Consider the following 18,112-nt stretch of genomic DNA (forward strand, 5'->3'; position numbering starts at 1 on the left):
TTTGGGAGAAAATCAAATCAATGGAGCCTTTTAACCTGTTGTACCAATTACTGTAATACTACTACTATTAATAATAGGAATAAATCATTAATGATTAGATTTTCTTTTAGCAATATTTGACATCTGTGATGCTCTGTTATGCAGCACTTTATTTGACAAAAATGACTCCAATGTTGTATTTTGGATTGTGCTTTGAGGTCAGGGCTGGACTTGTAATCTGGCATACCGGGCATTTTCCCGGTGGGCAGACGCATTTTTGGGCCGATCAGGGGTGGAATGTTCATCGGGAGAACCGAGCGGGCCGGTGGTTTGGCCGCGAAACGTGCCTAATGAGCCGCGATAAGCAACAATGAGCCGAGAATGAATTCAACTTTAAAATGTTTTTGCTGTTGTTTCTGTTTTATAAAAGCAATATACCACTCAAGTTCATGAGTCACAGTGATCTTGCCATGGTAAAAGCGGTTTTAGGTTCTCCACTTTGAATGGTACCTTACCCATAGTAAACGCCTTGGCCTCGAGTGGCTTATTGCTTTTACTAACATCAATCAGAAAAACAAAACACCTTCCAATCAGAAGGGGCACAGTGGTCACAACTCAGCTGTTGTCAAATGCCTTTGTTTATTTAGTATCTGTCAGTAATCCCACAGTAAGTAGTAAGTAACAGACAGCTCCATCAGAGTCAGTTTTAGGAATGTATAACATCTAACTCTATATTTAGACATTGTTATAACATTGTTATAATTATTCACCAACCACTGGATGATTTGTTACACTTTGATTCTTTGTGAAAGATGGACCCCAAAAATAATGACAGTGTCCCTCTATTGTGGTGTCAGCTGGATAAAGGCAAATAAGTCAAATGGCATAAAAAGATTCTCACTTGATTTTTCCCATCTGATGTGACACAGATTAATTAAACACGGCTGGAAATAGCATCTTCTATAATCAATGACTGAACACTTCAGGAAATAAAGTAATGTTCAAATATAGCTCACTGCTTTTGCTGCCAGGTGTCTGCACATGAGACAGAAAGCATAAGCGATAATTGACATGGAATCCCCAGCATCAAACACTATAGATGGTAGCTTTCTATTGTGACTCGGGTGTGAGCCTCCAATAATGGAAATTAGTCTATTCTCAGCTTTCAAATTCAAAGCATGTCCCAAGTTCATAGTCATTAGCAGTTCCAAGAGCTCCATTAAGTTACAATGGGAAACAGCAAAAAGGGTGCAGAGAGATGTATATGTCTAAAGCAGTCAGTCTAACGATCTACAGATGGTTATCATGTAGAATTAGAAAAATCCAGCCATGGAACTTGGCCTCTTTATCTCATTCCAAGAGCTGCCTGTAAAGGTCAACTTGCTATTTCATTGTGTTGAAAACTGTAACATCATCTTGATCAGTGAATGCAACCCTCTAAGGATGCTTCCACATCAGATGCATTATTGAAAAATTATGGAGAATGATTTTATTTATCCATCACAGGCTTGTACTATAAATCTTAAAGAATATTCCAGGTTCAATACAATTTAAGCTCAATTAACAATTTCAGTCATAACAACTCTCATAATGATTTAGCATGTTACTGTGGTTATGACATGTCAATAGAATGTAGTTGTGGCTGACGATATATATTACACTGTTGCTGCTGCTACTGCAGAGCAAGTATGAAGACTTGCTACTGCTAGAACATACACAGACATACTTTGTTAGCATGTTGGCATGCTGTTTCTGCACAAGTAGACATACATACAATCCCCCAACAAAGCAGGGAAGCTGCTCAAATGCCAACCCCAACAATGCAGATCTACCATCAAGACTTGTGTACTGCTGCTGCTCTGAAGAGCCATGTGCACCAAGTGTATAATAGCTATGTGTGTGGGCCAAATTACCTAATGCTAATAAACTAAACCTCTATGTGTGCCTAGCCAGTATTGGCTAGCTACCTGACTCATTATGTGTATCTGGACTAGGAAAACACAGAGCTTATTTTACTAATTACTTAGCCTAGCTATGTCTGGATGTATTTAAACTAATGACATAACTTAAGTTCCCTATCGAGAGGTCTCTCCTATTTCGTAAGTAGCTTACGCTATGGGAAAACTCCGTTTCTCGAGAAATATTGAAGTTTTATGTAAAACGCATTGCAGCTGCACAGCAGACAGTAATGAGCGAGGCAGCTCGGTCATTGGCTGTGCTGCGGCAACTGCTCGAACCAATGACGGGGCGACACAATGGGCGCGCGCCACGCGTTCGCGCGCTCAGAGCCCGCCGAAATTAGCATAGCCAGGCTATATAATGGGCACCCCGTCATACGAGTTCCTTTAGATTTAATCTCCTTCAGCGAAGACCTCCTCTTCGCCGGTGCCTTCAGCCGCCTTCGAAGCCTTCTGCTACGCCATCCGGCGCGCATCACTATATCCTTTTTACTAAGCTACTTTGCAAGTGTTCGCCTTTGCGACACTTTTTGTATTTAGTAAAAGAGCAAATTCGAGGCGTTGTTCCAAATGCCTTGGACCTGCGCCTCGTGCAGAGGCCTTCTTCCTGACAGGGACCGTCACATTATCTGCACTCGCTGCCTGGGACCTGACCACGCAGAAGCTGCTTTCACTCGAGGCGGATGCCCCGAATGTGACTCCCTGGGCCTCAACGAGCCGCGTGCTCGCTTCGCCGCCTTCGCCGCGAACGAGCCTGCTACCACCGTGCTGCCGTCCCCTCTGTTCGAGCCACGCAAGAAAAAGCGCCGCTCACGGAGGCCGCCAGAGCCTGCTTCACCACCACCCGAGAACTCCCCGCCGCCAGTCCAATTCACGCAGACGGACCAGCACCCCTCCAACAGAGCGGTGGGTCTCATCTCGTTCGGCGCGCCAGGGGACGACGGTGAAAAGGATGACAGCCTTTCCAATTGGCGCTGCATCCGACGACTGGCCGGGCTCGGCCTTCGACCCCGCGCCGTCGACATTAGCAGACACGAGCACGGGCACCAGCACGGTAAGAGAGTTCGCTGAACGCTTCACTTCAGCGAGCAAAACGTGTAAAACATTACCCAGTCCCCTTACAGGTGGCTGGAAATGTCTGTACAGCAGTCAATGGGCCAGTCACAGAACTCGCTCACCTGCAATCAAACGCCGTTTTAACGGCAACACACAGAAATCACAAGAGTCATTTTCTGCCTGTGTCACTAAGGGGTCACGTGTCCACACTAAAGTGCGTACTCCCAAATATCAATACTGTCCAAACAGTGCCAAATACTTTCCCAGCTCGAGCTGGACACCCCATAAATGTAGCACGCGTGCCTGCTGTCCTGCAAGCACCCCTACACACAAACACTGTATGCATGGCCAAAAACCCCGCCGCTAGCGGGAGGCTTTATGAAAGTGGCGCGCGTGCCTATCACAGTAGATGCACCCCCACCCATAAGCGCTGCCCATACAGTTCCAAACAGATCTCTGGCTCACGCCGCGAGCATCACAGATGCGATGCGCGAGCCTAGAAACTCCCCGCTAAGAGCGGGAAGCTTTATGGAAGTGGCGCGCGTGCCTATTACAATGTATGCACCCCCACCCGTAAACACTGTCATTTCAAACATTTCTCCGGCTCTTGCTGCGAGCATTACGGAGATAGCGCACGTGCCTGTAATCTCACACGCACCCCTGCACTCAACAAAGCTGCTCAGCTGCGCCACGCTCTCTGAGAGCTGTAAGCTCAGTGTTAGCACATTTTCTGCCTGTGTTACTAAGGGGTCACGTGTCCACACTAAAGTGCGCATTCCCACAGTTACAAACACTGTATGCATGGCCAAAAACACCCCGCCGCGAGCGGGAGGCTTTATGAAAGTGGCGCGCGTGCCTACTACAGTAGATGCACCCCCACCCATAAGCGCTGCACATACAGTTTCAAACAGTTCTCTGTCTCATGCCGCAAGCATCACATTCGCAACAGCTGGCTGATCAGATCACAGACATGGAACAACAATAACCAGACTCACTTATTATTATTCTCTGCGATTTTAACAAAGCTAACCTCACCCACAAACTGCCAAAATACAGACAGCACATTACATGCCCCACCAGAGACATAAATATACTGGATCTCTGCTACACAACATTAAAGGATGCATATCAATCTGTCCCTAGAGCATCTTTGGGACTGATCACTGTCTGGTTCATCTTCTTCTGACCTACAGGCAGAAACTAAAATCAGCTAAATCTTTATTAAGGACTGTAAAGAAAAAGGGCAAATGAAGCAGAGCTAGAACTTAAAGCCTGCTTTGACTGCACTGATTGGAGTGTTTATGAAGCTGCAGAAACCAATCTAGACGATCTCACATATACCGTGTGACATCATATATCAGTTTCTGTGAAAATATGTGCTTTCCAACTGAGGCTTATTTAACATTCAACAATGACAAACCATGGTTTACAGCTAAACTCAGGCAGCTTCATCAGAGGATTAGAGTGGCTAAAGAAATCTACTCAAAAGTAAAAAATAGTTTTCAGCTAACAAAGCTGCATCAGTGTGGAGAGGCCTGAAAGAAATTACTAACTACAAGACACCATCCCCCAACACTGTAAGAAATCAACAACTGGCTGGTGACCTGAATGTGTTTTAGATGTGTGGGTAGATTTGAAAAGCCCAGTCTCACACCCCACACCCGCTCTGACATTCACCTCACACAAACATCAACACCTCCTGCAACCACCCTCCTCCCCCCTCCTGCTACTCAACCTGCACTTAATATCTGTGAAGAGGATGTGTGCCGGGTCTTCCGGAAACAAAAGACAAGGAAAGCACATGGCCCAGGTGGTGTTTCACCCACTTGTCTAACATCCTGTGCTGACCAGCTGGCCCCCATCTTCACACAGACCTTAAACAATCACTGGAGCAGTATGAAGTTCCACACTGCTTCAAACGCTCCACCATCATCCCAAAATCACAGGAATTAATGACTACAGACCCATCACTCTGATGTCTGTGGTCATCAAGTCATTTGAGAGACTGGTGTTGGCCCACCTGAAGGACATCACTGGACTCTTTCTGGATCCCCTTCAATTTGCTTATAGAGCAAACAGGTCTGTGGATGATGCAGTCAACATGGGATTGCATCATATCCTGCAACATCTGGACAGACCAGGGACATATGCAAGGATCCTTTTTGTGGACTTCAGTTCGGCTTTCAACACCATCATCCCAGCTATCCTACAGACTAAATTAAATCAACTCCCTGTTCCTACCTCTATCAATCAGTGGATCACCAGTTTTCTGACAGATAGGCAGCAGTTAGTGAGACTGGGGAAATTCACATCCAGCACCTGTACGATCAGCACTGGTGCCCCCCAGGGATGTGTGCTCTCTCCACTACTCTTTTCCCTGTACACAAAGGACTGCACTGCCAAGGTGCCCCTCTGTCAAGCTCCTGAAGTTTGCAGACGACACTGCTCTCATCGGCCTCATCCAGGATGACAATGAGTCTGCATACAGAAGGGAGGTTGAACAGCTGTCTGTCTGGTGCAGTCAAAACAACCTGGAGCTGAACACACTCAAAAAGGTGAAGATGAGAGTGGACTTTAGGAGGAACACCCCAACATTGACCCGCTCACTATTCTGAACAGCACTGTGGTAGCAGTGGATTCATTAAGGTTCCTGGGCTCTACCATCTCACAGGACCTGAAGTGGGAGACCCACATTGACTCCATTGTGAAAAAGGCCCAGCAGAGATTGTAATTCCTTCACCAGTTGAGGAACTTCTATCTGCCACAGGCGCTGCTGATACAGTTCTACTCAGCAGTCATTGAGTCTGTCCTCTGCACTTCAATAACTGTCTGGTTTGGTTTAGCTAAAAAATAAGACATCAGAAGACTACAAAGGACAGTTCAGACAGCTGAGTGGATTATTTGTTGTCCCCTGACCTCCCTGAACAGTACACTTCCAGAGTGAGAAAAAGGGCTGGAAATATAACTCTGGACCCCCACTCATCCAGCCCACTACCTCTTTGAACTGTTGCCTTCAGGCCGGTGCTACAGAGCACTGAGCACCAGAACCGTCAGGCACAGAAACAGTTTTTTCCCTCAGGCTATACAGCTCATGAACAGTTAAAACTGAGTATATAAACTCAGCAAAAAAAGAAACATCCCTTTTTCAGGACACTGTATTTTAAAGACAATTTTGTAAAAATCCAAATAACTTTACAGATCTTTATTGTAAAGGGTTTAAACAAAGTTTTCCATGCTTGTTCAATGAAACATAAACAATTAATGAACAAGCACCTGTGGAATGGTTAAGACACTAACAGCTTACAGATGGTAGGCAATTAAGGTCACAGTTTTAAAAATTAGGACACTAAAGAGACCTTTCTACTGACTCTGAAAAACACCAAAAGAAAGATTCCCAGGGTCCCTGATCATCTGCGTGAGCTTGTGGAGGCATGAGGACTGTAGATGTGGCCAGGGCATTAATTTGCAATGTCTGTACTGTGAGACGCCTAAGACAGCGATACAGGAAGACAGGAAGGACAGATCATCCTCGCAGTGGCAGACCACATGCAACAACACCTGCACATGATTGGTACATCCGAATATCACACCTGCGGGACAGGTACAGTATGGCAACAACAAATGCCCGAGTTACACCAGGAATGCACAATCCCTCCATCAGTGCTCAGACTGTCCGCAATAGGCTGAGAGAGGCTGGAATGAGGGCTTGTAGGCCTGTTGTAAGGCAGGTCCTTATCAGACATCACCGGTAACACCTATAGGCACAAACCCACTTTCGCTGGACCAGACAGGACTGGCAAAAAGTGCACTTCACTGATGAGTCATGGTTTTGTCTCACCAGGGGTGATGGTCGGATGCGCGTTTATCAACGAAGGAGTGAGCGTTACACCGAGGCCTGTACTCTGGAGCAGGATTGATTTGGAGGTGGAGGGTCCGTCATGGTCTGGGGGCGGTGTGTCACAGCATCATCGGACTTGTCATTGCAGGTAATCTCAAGGCTTGCGTTACAGGGAAGACATACTCCACCCTCATATGGTACCCTTCCTGCAGGATCATCCTGACATGACCCTCCAGCATGACAATGACACCAGCCATACTGTTTGTTCTGTGCGTGATTTCCTGCAAGACAGGAATGTCAGTGTTCTGCCATGGCCAGCGGAGAGCCCGGATCTCAATCCAATTGAGCATTCCCATGTCCGGGAATTTGCAAGTGCCTGGGTGGAAGAGTGGGGTAACAGCAATTACTGGCAAATCTGCTTCAGTCCATGAGGAGGAGATGCACAGCAGTACTTAATGCAGCTGGTGGTCACACCAGATACTGACTTCTACTTTTTCTACCTTTGTTCAGGGAGGGACACATTATTCCATTTCTGTTAGTCACATGTCAGTTTATGTCTAAGTTGTTGAATCTTTTTATGTTCATACAAATATTTACACTTGTTAAGTTTGCTGAAAATAAAAGCAGTTGAAAGTGAGAGGACGTTACTTTTCTATATGTGCTTATATTTTCTATTCGCTTTTTATTTTTAGTCTATTTTTTGTTATCGCTGTCTTGTATTGTTTGTAAACTGGAAGCTTCTGTCACCAAGACAAATTCCTTGCATGTGTATGCATACTTGGAAATAAAGCTCATTCTGATTCTTATTTACTTATAAGAAGCTAAAATCATGATTATTGTAAGTTAATGGGGCCAGTCTGTAAAATTTAAAATACAGTTGAAAAAGTATAGCCACAAGACGTAAACATTATATGCACTAATGTGACGTTATTGTGTTAAAATAATTTATTAAACTTATCTGTGTTTAGTTATATCCAATATAAATGTTATATAAGTATAACTTCGTTGTGACATGACAAAGAAACCTTATTATACTAAAAAAATAATAAAATAATTTTAACATGTGTAATTTACATCTTTTGAAACACCACATATTTTAGCATTTATGGACCGCCCCATGCATTTCCATATATATATATATATATATATATATATATATATATATATATATATACATATATACATATGCATTCATAAAGTATTCAGACCCCTTCGTTTTTGACAATGGGATGCACCTGAGCTAAATTTCAAGTGTCATAGCAAAGGGTCTGAATAATTATGTCAATGTGATATTTCATTTTTTTCCCACCCCTTTTTTCTCTCCAATTTAGAATGCCCAATTCCCAATATGCTCTAAGTTCTCATGTTGGCATAGTGACTCGCCTCAATCTGGGTGGTGGAGGATGAATCTCAGTTGCCTCCGCATCTGAGATCATCAAGCCGCGCATCTTATCACTTCGCTTGTTGAGCGCATTAGCAAGGAGACCTAGCGCTTGTGGAGGCTTCACGCTATTCTCCGTGGCATCCACGCACAACTCACCATGTGCCCCACTGACAGCGAACCACATTATAGCGACCACAAGGAGGTTACCCCATGTGACTATACCCTCCCTAGCGAACAGGCCAATATGGTTGCTTAGGAGACCTGGCTGGAGTCACTCAGCACCCCTGGATTCAAACTCGCGACTCCAGGGGTCATAGTCAGCATCTTCACTTGCTGAGCTCCCTCAGTTTTTTCTTTTTAATACATTTGCAACGTTATCAAAAATCTGGTTTTTGCTATGTTATTATGTAACAAACACTAGAAAATGAGCCACAGTAATGAGCCGTTTATGGTATTACTTTATTCACCTAAAGTTAAAGTGCCATGACAATACAGTTTGTGCCAGTGCTCGTCTCAGCATATGTGTCCATAGATAGTTGGAACTTGTGTAAATAGGTAAACAAATTTGGGTGGGAGTGGTGCAGTCCTGTTGTAAGTGTCCACATGAAAGATTCACATAGGGGTTTTAATTATTAAGTGGGTGATCTTTGGCTGTTCTGTGGTCAGGTTTCACTCTGTTTGATGTTTGGGGGGAGTGTAAAAGTGTTCCAAGCTCTACATCCTGGCCAGTTCCGAATCATGTTTGAAGTTATTGGTGGCCAACACATAGCATGCCTTCTTTTCTGACCTTTATCAGTCCCTTATATGGATATTTATATTCAGTTGGTATACATTCATAATATATGTAAACTGTAATCTTCAATTCCTGTGTTCCTTTTTATTGTTTCAGATTGCCCTGCACCATGAAAATAACTGAAGTTCTGCTGCTCTGTTGCTGCTGTATGCTATTAATACAGAACTGTGAAGCCCAAGGTAAATATATTTCCCCCCTAACTAACAAACAAAATTTCATGCACCTTAAACATTTTATTATGAATTTGTAATATACACCTGGCCACTAGTTTCAGTAATTTCACAGCTATTTTTACAGTAGTAGTTCTACAGTTTATTATAATTATATGACAACTGCATATGCAAATAACAAATCAACGATAACATTACATAATTCTGATTAACAACTCTTTTGTGACTTACATCCCAATAAATCCCATTATCTGCTTATTTTAGCTCTTTTAGTGACAACATGACAATAGCTACCTACTCCAAATGAATCTTCAGTTTTTGTGCAAACCAGCCAAAACTGCATCAGTCAATGAACAAGAGGACATTTTGTTTGGACATTTCTGCAGTGTCATGTGGGGTAGCCCCATCCACTGTGAAATCTCATGGCTGAAAATCCTGCTCCTCATTACTGTACATTAAACTTGAAATATCTGCTGTGATTGTGTCACTTGGCACAGCAGTTTGGAAAGACAATGGTGTATCTTGGCATACTTGGCATATCACACTTGGTTTGGACACTGTTAATAAGGTAACACTTTACATAAATGTTCCCTTTTTATAAAGGGTTTATAATGGGGCTAATTTATGACTAATAACCCATTTACAAATGCATTATAAATCAAGTATGCGGTTATAACAACATGAATAAAAATTGCAACTTTCATGTAATTCTTGCCAAAAACTATGTATTTTAACTTGCATGTTATAAATGCTTAAAAAACAGTATATTAATAAAAACAAAATACTCATGTCAGTGCAGCAACAATAGATTATTATAGTGAGATTAAAAATAGGGATAATATAATTTTGCTACAGTCCACTTTGTGTTTATATTCATGACTGTAATGGCATGAATCATTTGTGTTGTCACTTTCCTTGTGCACATTAATATCAAAAGAATGGTGCTATTCTGACTGCTGTCCCAATTTACCTTGCCCTAGTTACCTAAAGTCCTCTGTAAAACACTTTTCATGCCCATTCAAATACAGTATCATATACTAAAACCTGATGACCATTCAACTATTCTAAATTTTATGTATATAGGTCTCTAATGTTGGCAACTTTTAACTAATTCTTCATATACTGCATGTACATTTTAAAATAAAGTACATTTTCATAGGATGTTAATGTTGAATATGTTTTATTAAGCATTTATAACATATGAGGTATTGCATTGAAAATTACTGCTGAAAATGACTGATACTACTCTTACTACTTCTGCCATATGCGTCTATATGTCATTCCGAACTCAGCCGGACATTGTTTTTAAATCTCAGTTTTTGTTAATGTTGTTCAAACAACATATCAGTAACTTATTATGCATTTGTTAATGGCTTATTATCCATTAATAAGTCCCTCCATAAACCCTTAGCAAAGTGAAGATTAATATAATTGTTACTGTTTAATCTTAAAATATAAAAAGTTAAAACATGTCAAAGTTAAAATATGCATGTAGTATGCAGTAAGATGACATTAGTTACAGTATATAACACGTTTAAATTTAGATCAAAGCACACATCTAACACTAGTACAGAGCATTTCCAAAAGGTACTGTATCTAGGAATTGGCATATTAATTATGGATTTGCCAAATGTTGATAAAATCAAAAGATTGGCCGCATCGGCTATTAATTTCCTCAACCAGTTCTTGCCAACTGCACTGCAACAGAATCCAGGTGAATAGATTATATAAATTCACTATCAGAGGCCTTTGATGGTTCCTCTGTGGCTGATCTGTCTCTTGAGTATTCAGCTGTGAAATTCTCATCTGGTTAGAGAATGTGACAAATCTGTGAGACAGAGTGTGTCTGATACGCGTGTTGGGGCAAAGGTCAGTGACCAAAATCCTTTCCTCTATGCCTTTAAGTAAACCAGAGGAAATGTCAGTAGTGCCCATTGGGTTTGCAGTTAGAGTCGGGGGAAACACATGATCTGTACTTGTCTGCAAGGACGGATTACAGGCTGGCCAATGGGGTCAGTCCCCCTGGGCCTCTGACTGTCAGTGGAGACCCGAAACCTGGAAACAAGCCACAGCAACTAAATCTAATATTTATTTAAACAATTTTCATCTAACAGTATTTTTCCTACCTTATTGACAATTTTTTAAGCATAACCCCTTACTAAGGAAAAACAGTAATTCTTAATAACTTGCACAATTATGCTTCTCAATTGAACTTTTATAAGGATGTTTAGATATTTTTATTGGACAACAAGACAAAAAATACTAACAATTTATAGCAGCTTTGAAGTTGTATAGACAACTAGTCATGGTACATTGTTGTGTCATTAAGATTCATGTGTTATTTTGTGACTATATCTTGCAGTCTAAACTTTTTTCTCTCTCATATTTGTGATGCAATTTCTTGTTATTTGGAAATTACATCTCGCAGTTGAACAACAGGGGTCTTCAAAGAGCCTAGTGCACCGAAGCCCTCATAGGATCATAATCCATTCTTGCTTGTCTGTCCAGGCAAAATGTTTTTCTAGCAGTGCAAATGGCTGAGTGCATACTGGGACTGAATGATCCTTCATTTCACAGGGATCAGGTTACCTCTATACGACCGGCCTTCTCTTACACTCACCTACTACCAAACGAGAGCTTAGACACACACACTCCGAGGTCTGGGGAGTGTGCGGTCTGTCTGGGGTTAAAATCTAGGGGAAACCCATACCTGCATGTTTCACTGGCACCAAGGCGCTGAGCGTGGCCACATGGGTTCTATAGAGACAATATTGGGTTACATGGTGTGAATAAATTTAGATCACTCTGGTTTTCTGATCGAGATCCCCCCAAGAGGTGAACCACAGAGACTTTAGGAGTCGCAGCACCTGTTGCATATGATGAGCACTCTTAAAGCACTTAACTCCAGGAAATGCAACTACGTGAGCTGTTGGCAACTCAGCCATTGCTAACAATCAAAATTATCACTATGGGCTACTGGCAGACCTCTCATGCTTTTAAAGTGTAAATCAAGGTCTGCTGAATCAGCACATGACAGATCAAATCAGCAGGTGTCTGGGTGAATCTCACAAAACCTGTCAAGAACATATTTGTGCCATATTTGACCCCAACATCAAAAGAAAGGGAAAAAAGAAAGAAAAGAAAATTAAGCCTATTTTAGGACAATTTAGGTTTTAGTTTTTTTTAGGATGAAATTAAAAAATAACAAAGAAATGCAAAACATATATATATAAATACTTACCATATGTGTGTATATATATATATATATATATATATATATATATATATATATATATATATATATATATATATATATATATATATACATAATCAACAATTAAACCCCACAACCATTCCTCCCCAACCCCCAAAAAAACAACCCTGTGGTCAAACATAAGTAAATATATATAAATACATACATACATACATATAATAATCACAGTAACTATATCATACAACTCTCTCCACATCCCACCTGAGAGCCTTCCAAAAACTCCAAATACCGGCCCCATTTGCGGATAAACCAATCCAAAACACGCCGTCCACCTGATGACACCTCCTCATAAGCCGCCACCGTCCCCAACAACTGTGCACAACTCCGGATATGGGGATGCACAAGCTGACCTCCAACCCCTCAAAATAACCTGCCTGCTGATCATCACACAGGTCAGAACCCAATTCTCTATATGACTATCCCCCACATCAATGACCGACCCCATCACTCAGAAAATAAATTCTGGGGCAAAACGAAACCCGAGTGACTACCACATCAGACACAAAATTCTGAACCTTCAGCCAGAATTTCTGGACCTCAACACACCACAAAAAAACTTGGGCTATGTCACCATCCTCCTATTGGCATCACCAGCAGGTGGGTGTGTCTTTAAGACCAAGCCTATACAATCTAGAGGGGGTCCAATAAAATCTACTCAAAATGTTGAATTGCATAAGATGCACCCTTTAAGAATCCTAGCCCACACACTTCCCCCCCAATTCCAAGTTGAAGTCTTTGTCCCATACTCTCTTGAGAGAAGTTAAAGCTCCATCCCACAGACTCTGAATTAACAGAGAGTAATACACTATGTGTGTGTGAGTGTGTGTGTGTGTGTGTGTGTGTGTGTGTGTGTGGGGGGGGGGGTGGGGGGGGGGGGTGCTACTCCCAAAAACAGTACAAAGCAGGTGGCACAGTTGTAAATACCTATAAAACTGAGATCTGGGGATCCCAAAATGTTGAACCAGATTTTCAAGTGATCTCAACACTCCACTCTTATATAGGCCACCGAGTGCAGAAACACTCCTCCCAATCCACTCTGAACAGCAGAAAGGGGACTAACCGATACACAATCATGGGTTCTGCCATATGTTCGAGGCAACATTTAAATAAATGTCCGATTTAAATATTCTAGACACTTTTGTCCATTTTGTACATGCTAAATAACAGGGTGTGAATTAACTTCTCCAATTAGTTTGATAGAGAGTCTTTGCAACGGCGAAATAGGGGCAAGAACATCCTGTTCAATACCAAACCAGGGAGGGGCTCTTTCAGAAGGAAGAGACCAATGAGACCAATGTTTGAGATCGAATGCATAATACATTTACATTTACATTTATGCATTTGGCAGACGCTTTTATCCAAAGCGACTTACAGTGCACTTATTACAAGGACAATCCCCCCGGAGCAACCTGGAGTTAAGTGCCTTGCTCAAGGAAACAATGGTGGTGGGTGTGGGGTTCGAACCAACAACCTTCTGATTACCAGTTCAGTGTTTTAGCCCACTACGGCACCACCACTCTATAATAATAAAACAAAATCTTGAGTAGGCCTAGCCCAACTTTGTCAATCCTTTGTAACATATTTAAATGCAACCTGGGACACTTACCATCCCAAATAAAGGACTTTGCTGTTCTTTCAAATTGCTTGAAATAAGAGAGGGGGGACATCAACAGGGTGAGATTGTAGCAGGTAGTTACATTTTGGAATACAATTCATTTTAATATCATTAACCTTCCCAATCATCGATTAATGTAATGAAGCCAACCTGCCCACATCGTTTGAAAACCTTTTTATTAATGGGACAAAATGAACACTGACTAAATCAGAAACATTTTCTGGGAATAAAATACCCAAATACTTAATGCCGTGTTTGGGCCACTGTAAGGCGACATGCTGGAAAGCCGTTCCTGGACAGTACGCTGTCAGAGCCAAAGCTTCAGATTTAGACCAATTGACTTTGTACCCTGAATTAATAATTCTGTAGAGGAAGGCATAGATCTAGTAGTGTCAGAGACAAATAATAAAATATAATCTGCATAAAGCAGAAGCTTATGCGCCATGCCTCCTGCCGTCACCCCTGGAAAATCATCCTCCTTTCTTATCGTGGCTGCTGATGGTTCCAGGGCAAGACAGAACAATAATGAGGAAAGAAATAATCTGAAATTAATCAATTTGTTTGTACAGCTGCTACAGGTTGTCTATAAAGTCTTAATCCAACCAATAAATGTACTCCCGAACCCATACATTTTCAAAATATTAAAAAGATAATCCCATTCTACCATATCAAACGCCTTTTCAGCGTCAAGTGAGATGGCAACGACCGGAGACTGATCATTGGCTACTGACCACATGATATTGATGAAAAGCCTAAAGTTATCAGACGGCCCCGAATAAACCCCACCTGATCTATATGTATAAGAGATGTCATAACTTTACTTAATCGGTTAGCCAAGATTTTTGCATTTTATTTTTACATCTAGCTGTATCAGGGAAATTGGACGGTAACTTTTACACTCGCTTGGATCTTGGTCCTTTTTAAGAATCAGACTGATCCGGGCTTGTGTCATGGTTGGCGGAAGCTTTCCATTCTTTAATGATTCCATATAAACTTCTAGCAAAAGTGGAGCCAATCCTGTATCATAAGATGGCAAAAGAAAACATGTTCTCTCCATATCTTACCAAATGTTTCAGAAGGAAATGGCCACAGAAGGGCACCAAAAGCAAGTTGTCTTGCCCTAAACCTAACCATCAGTGGAGTAAATATTTAAGATTAGAGGAAAAATGTAACCTCCGAATCACACTTTACACTGATTCTGCGAATGCATTTGCTTAAAGTGCTGTCTGTTGCTTCACAGAAAAATGTAAACACACAAGTGGTGCAAAAATGTCTGATGGGAGGTGATGCGTGTCAGTATTTTGGCATAATGGGTTAGATATCAGGTTACTGGAACATTAAGAAGCAACATGTAAACATTCCATGTGATCATGTTGCATTCAAGGAGCAATACAGAGGAACTTTATGGTGCAGCTTGTCTCTCTGTGCAGACTATTAGTAAAGGTCACATCCAGGGGTGGAAAATGACATTGTTGCATCGTGATAATTGGTTATAATTACTATAATGTATAATGTATTATGCATAATTCCTTATACAAAATACTGTTCTTTTTTGTAAAATCCCACCAAATCCAAAGGAAATGAGAGGGAAGGGAAGTTTATTTGTACCACATCTGTCTGCCAGCACCCTAAGCAGATCAGACTTCTGTTTGCTTTAGTCCTCTCCTGCTTTCACACCCACACACCTTCTTTCTTTAAAATGTGTAGTATTTAGATTGTAAGATGTTTTTCAATTTGTCCATTCTGGATTTAAGCAATGATTCAAACATCTGAGTTTGTTACGGCTTGATCCTTCAAAATTTTATTCTCTTTTCCCTGCCAAACAACTCCCAATCCGTGTAGTACGCAAGCAGCAAGTTTTGAAGTTTTGGCAGATGTTTTTTTTATATATGTGCTTATATTTTGGCCAGAAATTATAGTTCTCTCTGGTTCAAAGGGAAATTGTTTTAAGCCTGAATATCCCATTATGCATGTAAAATGTTCAGCTTTGAATTATGCATTTCAAGTGTATTTGGTAAGAAAGCATCTGCTAAGAATGTAAATGTTATTGAGAGGGCAAGCCATCAATTCAAAGTTGAATTTACCTAAAGAGCTTACAATTCTTCTATAATAGGCCTCTTTATATTATTAAGCTGTAAAACAAGAATGTTTGTTGTGACACCAGATTATTTGTTTTTAAATGTTGCTTCAATTTAGAGCTAATCCTGGGCTTTCTCAACTGTCTGCATTGAAGAGATTATGTTTCATACTGGTGTTCAGGGTTGCACCAGCAGATAACACATTGTTCTTTTCAGCTGTTCCACTGATAGCGAAAAAAAGCCGGGCATGCATTGTTCAAGGCCCTATCTGTTTACCAGAATATTGGTCTTCCAGTCAGCCAGATTCAATGGAAAATGCCTCCCATTCCAGCACTAGTGAATGAGTATGAGTTTATGCATGTATTGCGTCTCACATACCAGTTCCTATCGGAAATTGTAACATGATTTAGTGATGACACATGATTGGAGGAAAACAGACTTCTAAAAATTCATACACTGCTCTGCAAAAAAACTCTGAATCAGCATTTTCGTCTTGTTTTCCAATAACAAGATCTAAACCTTCCTAAAACATAAATAATCTAAATGGTGTAGGAAAGCCTAATGTTGTCTTTACTGGAAAAATCAAGCAGTCTTAATTAAACATTACTTCATATGTCAAGTTTCGGACACATAACTTAAATATCTATGTTCCATTAACTTATTTATATTAAAAGTCTATAAACTTAAGATTTTAAGTGTTAATAACTCAAAGTATTGAGTACACAATTGAGACTATGGGGAATAGGCCTTAATCTCTTGCACTTGAATGATTTAATTATGTTTCCAGTCAATGGGAACATCTGGGGGACTTTAAATAGCTCTCATTAAGAATTCAAAGAGGTTTTAATGCTTTGTAGAATTATTTATGTTGTTTTGTCCCCATTAGGATAATCTGTGTTCTCTTTAATCAAATTGGACCCTGTTAACTCTATTTCAGTTTACCTTGTGCATGTGCAATTGAATAAGTATATTAAGTACATTTAAGTAAATTAAGTACATTTAATGACTGACATAAAAATCAATTATAATCTCCTTTACTTGAGCTGTAATTGTACAATATCAATTTGAGTCAATTCAACTAAAATAATTACGTTGAAACAAAAATATTTAAACAGCAAACCTGGGTTAAGTCTACTTGCATCTAGTTACCTTAACTTAAATAGTTACGTTTATTCAATATTAGCACCAAGTGTAGTGAACTTAATTATAGAGGTTTTGGAAATGCCATTACTCATTTCAACTGAGGGAATTGGTTTACTCAATCAGTTGAGTAAAGTCAACTTATTAGGGTTTTCAGTGCAAGTGTTGTTTACTGAAAATGAATCTTGAAGTTATGTTTCCTATTGTCAAATGGCTTTTTTTTTATTGTGAGAATAAACCTCACTAACGTGTTACAGTATATTTATGCCTACAACAAGAAAAATACCAATTTGGTACAATCTGAGGTAAGAAAAATAAACTTCATTCAAGTCAAATTCTATGAAAATAAGTCTTATTAACTTTCACAATTTTGCTTCTCAAGTAAATGTATCTTATTTTAAGGATGTTTAGAACTGTTGTACTGGAACAGTTCTATTTTGTATGTGCAATTTCCTGGCTGTTATGGATGTAGTGTTGCACGTTGCATGTATAAAATATACAAACCCTCCAGATAAAACATGTGATGTAACAAGCTCGCTGTAAGCACACTTGGCTTTTGTGTGCTGTTTAGAGGCATGTAGGGGTTGGGCCCTGGGTGATTGTGAATTCTTGTGATGTTCGGGCAAAGCTCATACGGGCGGAGACATGAGAACATTCCTCTCCTCCCGCCACACGCTCCCCTCGTGCCCATCACCACAGACACATGCGCTTCCTGGCCGGCCTCCAACACACACTTACACACCCTGCAATAACATGCATACACCGTAGTGCAAAACCCAAAAAGCCAAGAAGGCTAAATCAATCCTTTACTGTATTATTAATCTTCA

At 40.8% G+C, this 18,112-nt stretch overlaps 1 protein-coding gene across 3 annotated transcripts in view; it reads left to right on the forward strand.

The window, feature by feature from the left end:
- LOC127618218 (protein delta homolog 2-like) overlaps positions 1-18,112 on the forward strand; it is a 58,450-nt gene that overhangs the window by 29,206 nt on the left and 11,132 nt on the right. For all 3 annotated transcript variants that reach the window (XM_052090552.1, XM_052090553.1, XM_052090551.1), the window contains exon 2: positions 9,105-9,187. In XM_052090552.1, coding sequence (XP_051946512.1) covers positions 9,118-9,187 — 70 coding nt within the window. In that variant the 5' untranslated portion in view covers positions 9,105-9,117. The remainder of the gene's footprint in view (positions 1-9,104; positions 9,188-18,112) is intronic.

This window comes from Xyrauchen texanus, chromosome 24 (assembly GCF_025860055.1).
Source record: "Xyrauchen texanus isolate HMW12.3.18 chromosome 24, RBS_HiC_50CHRs, whole genome shotgun sequence".
NCBI classification, from domain to species: Eukaryota; Metazoa; Chordata; class Actinopteri; order Cypriniformes; family Catostomidae; genus Xyrauchen; species Xyrauchen texanus.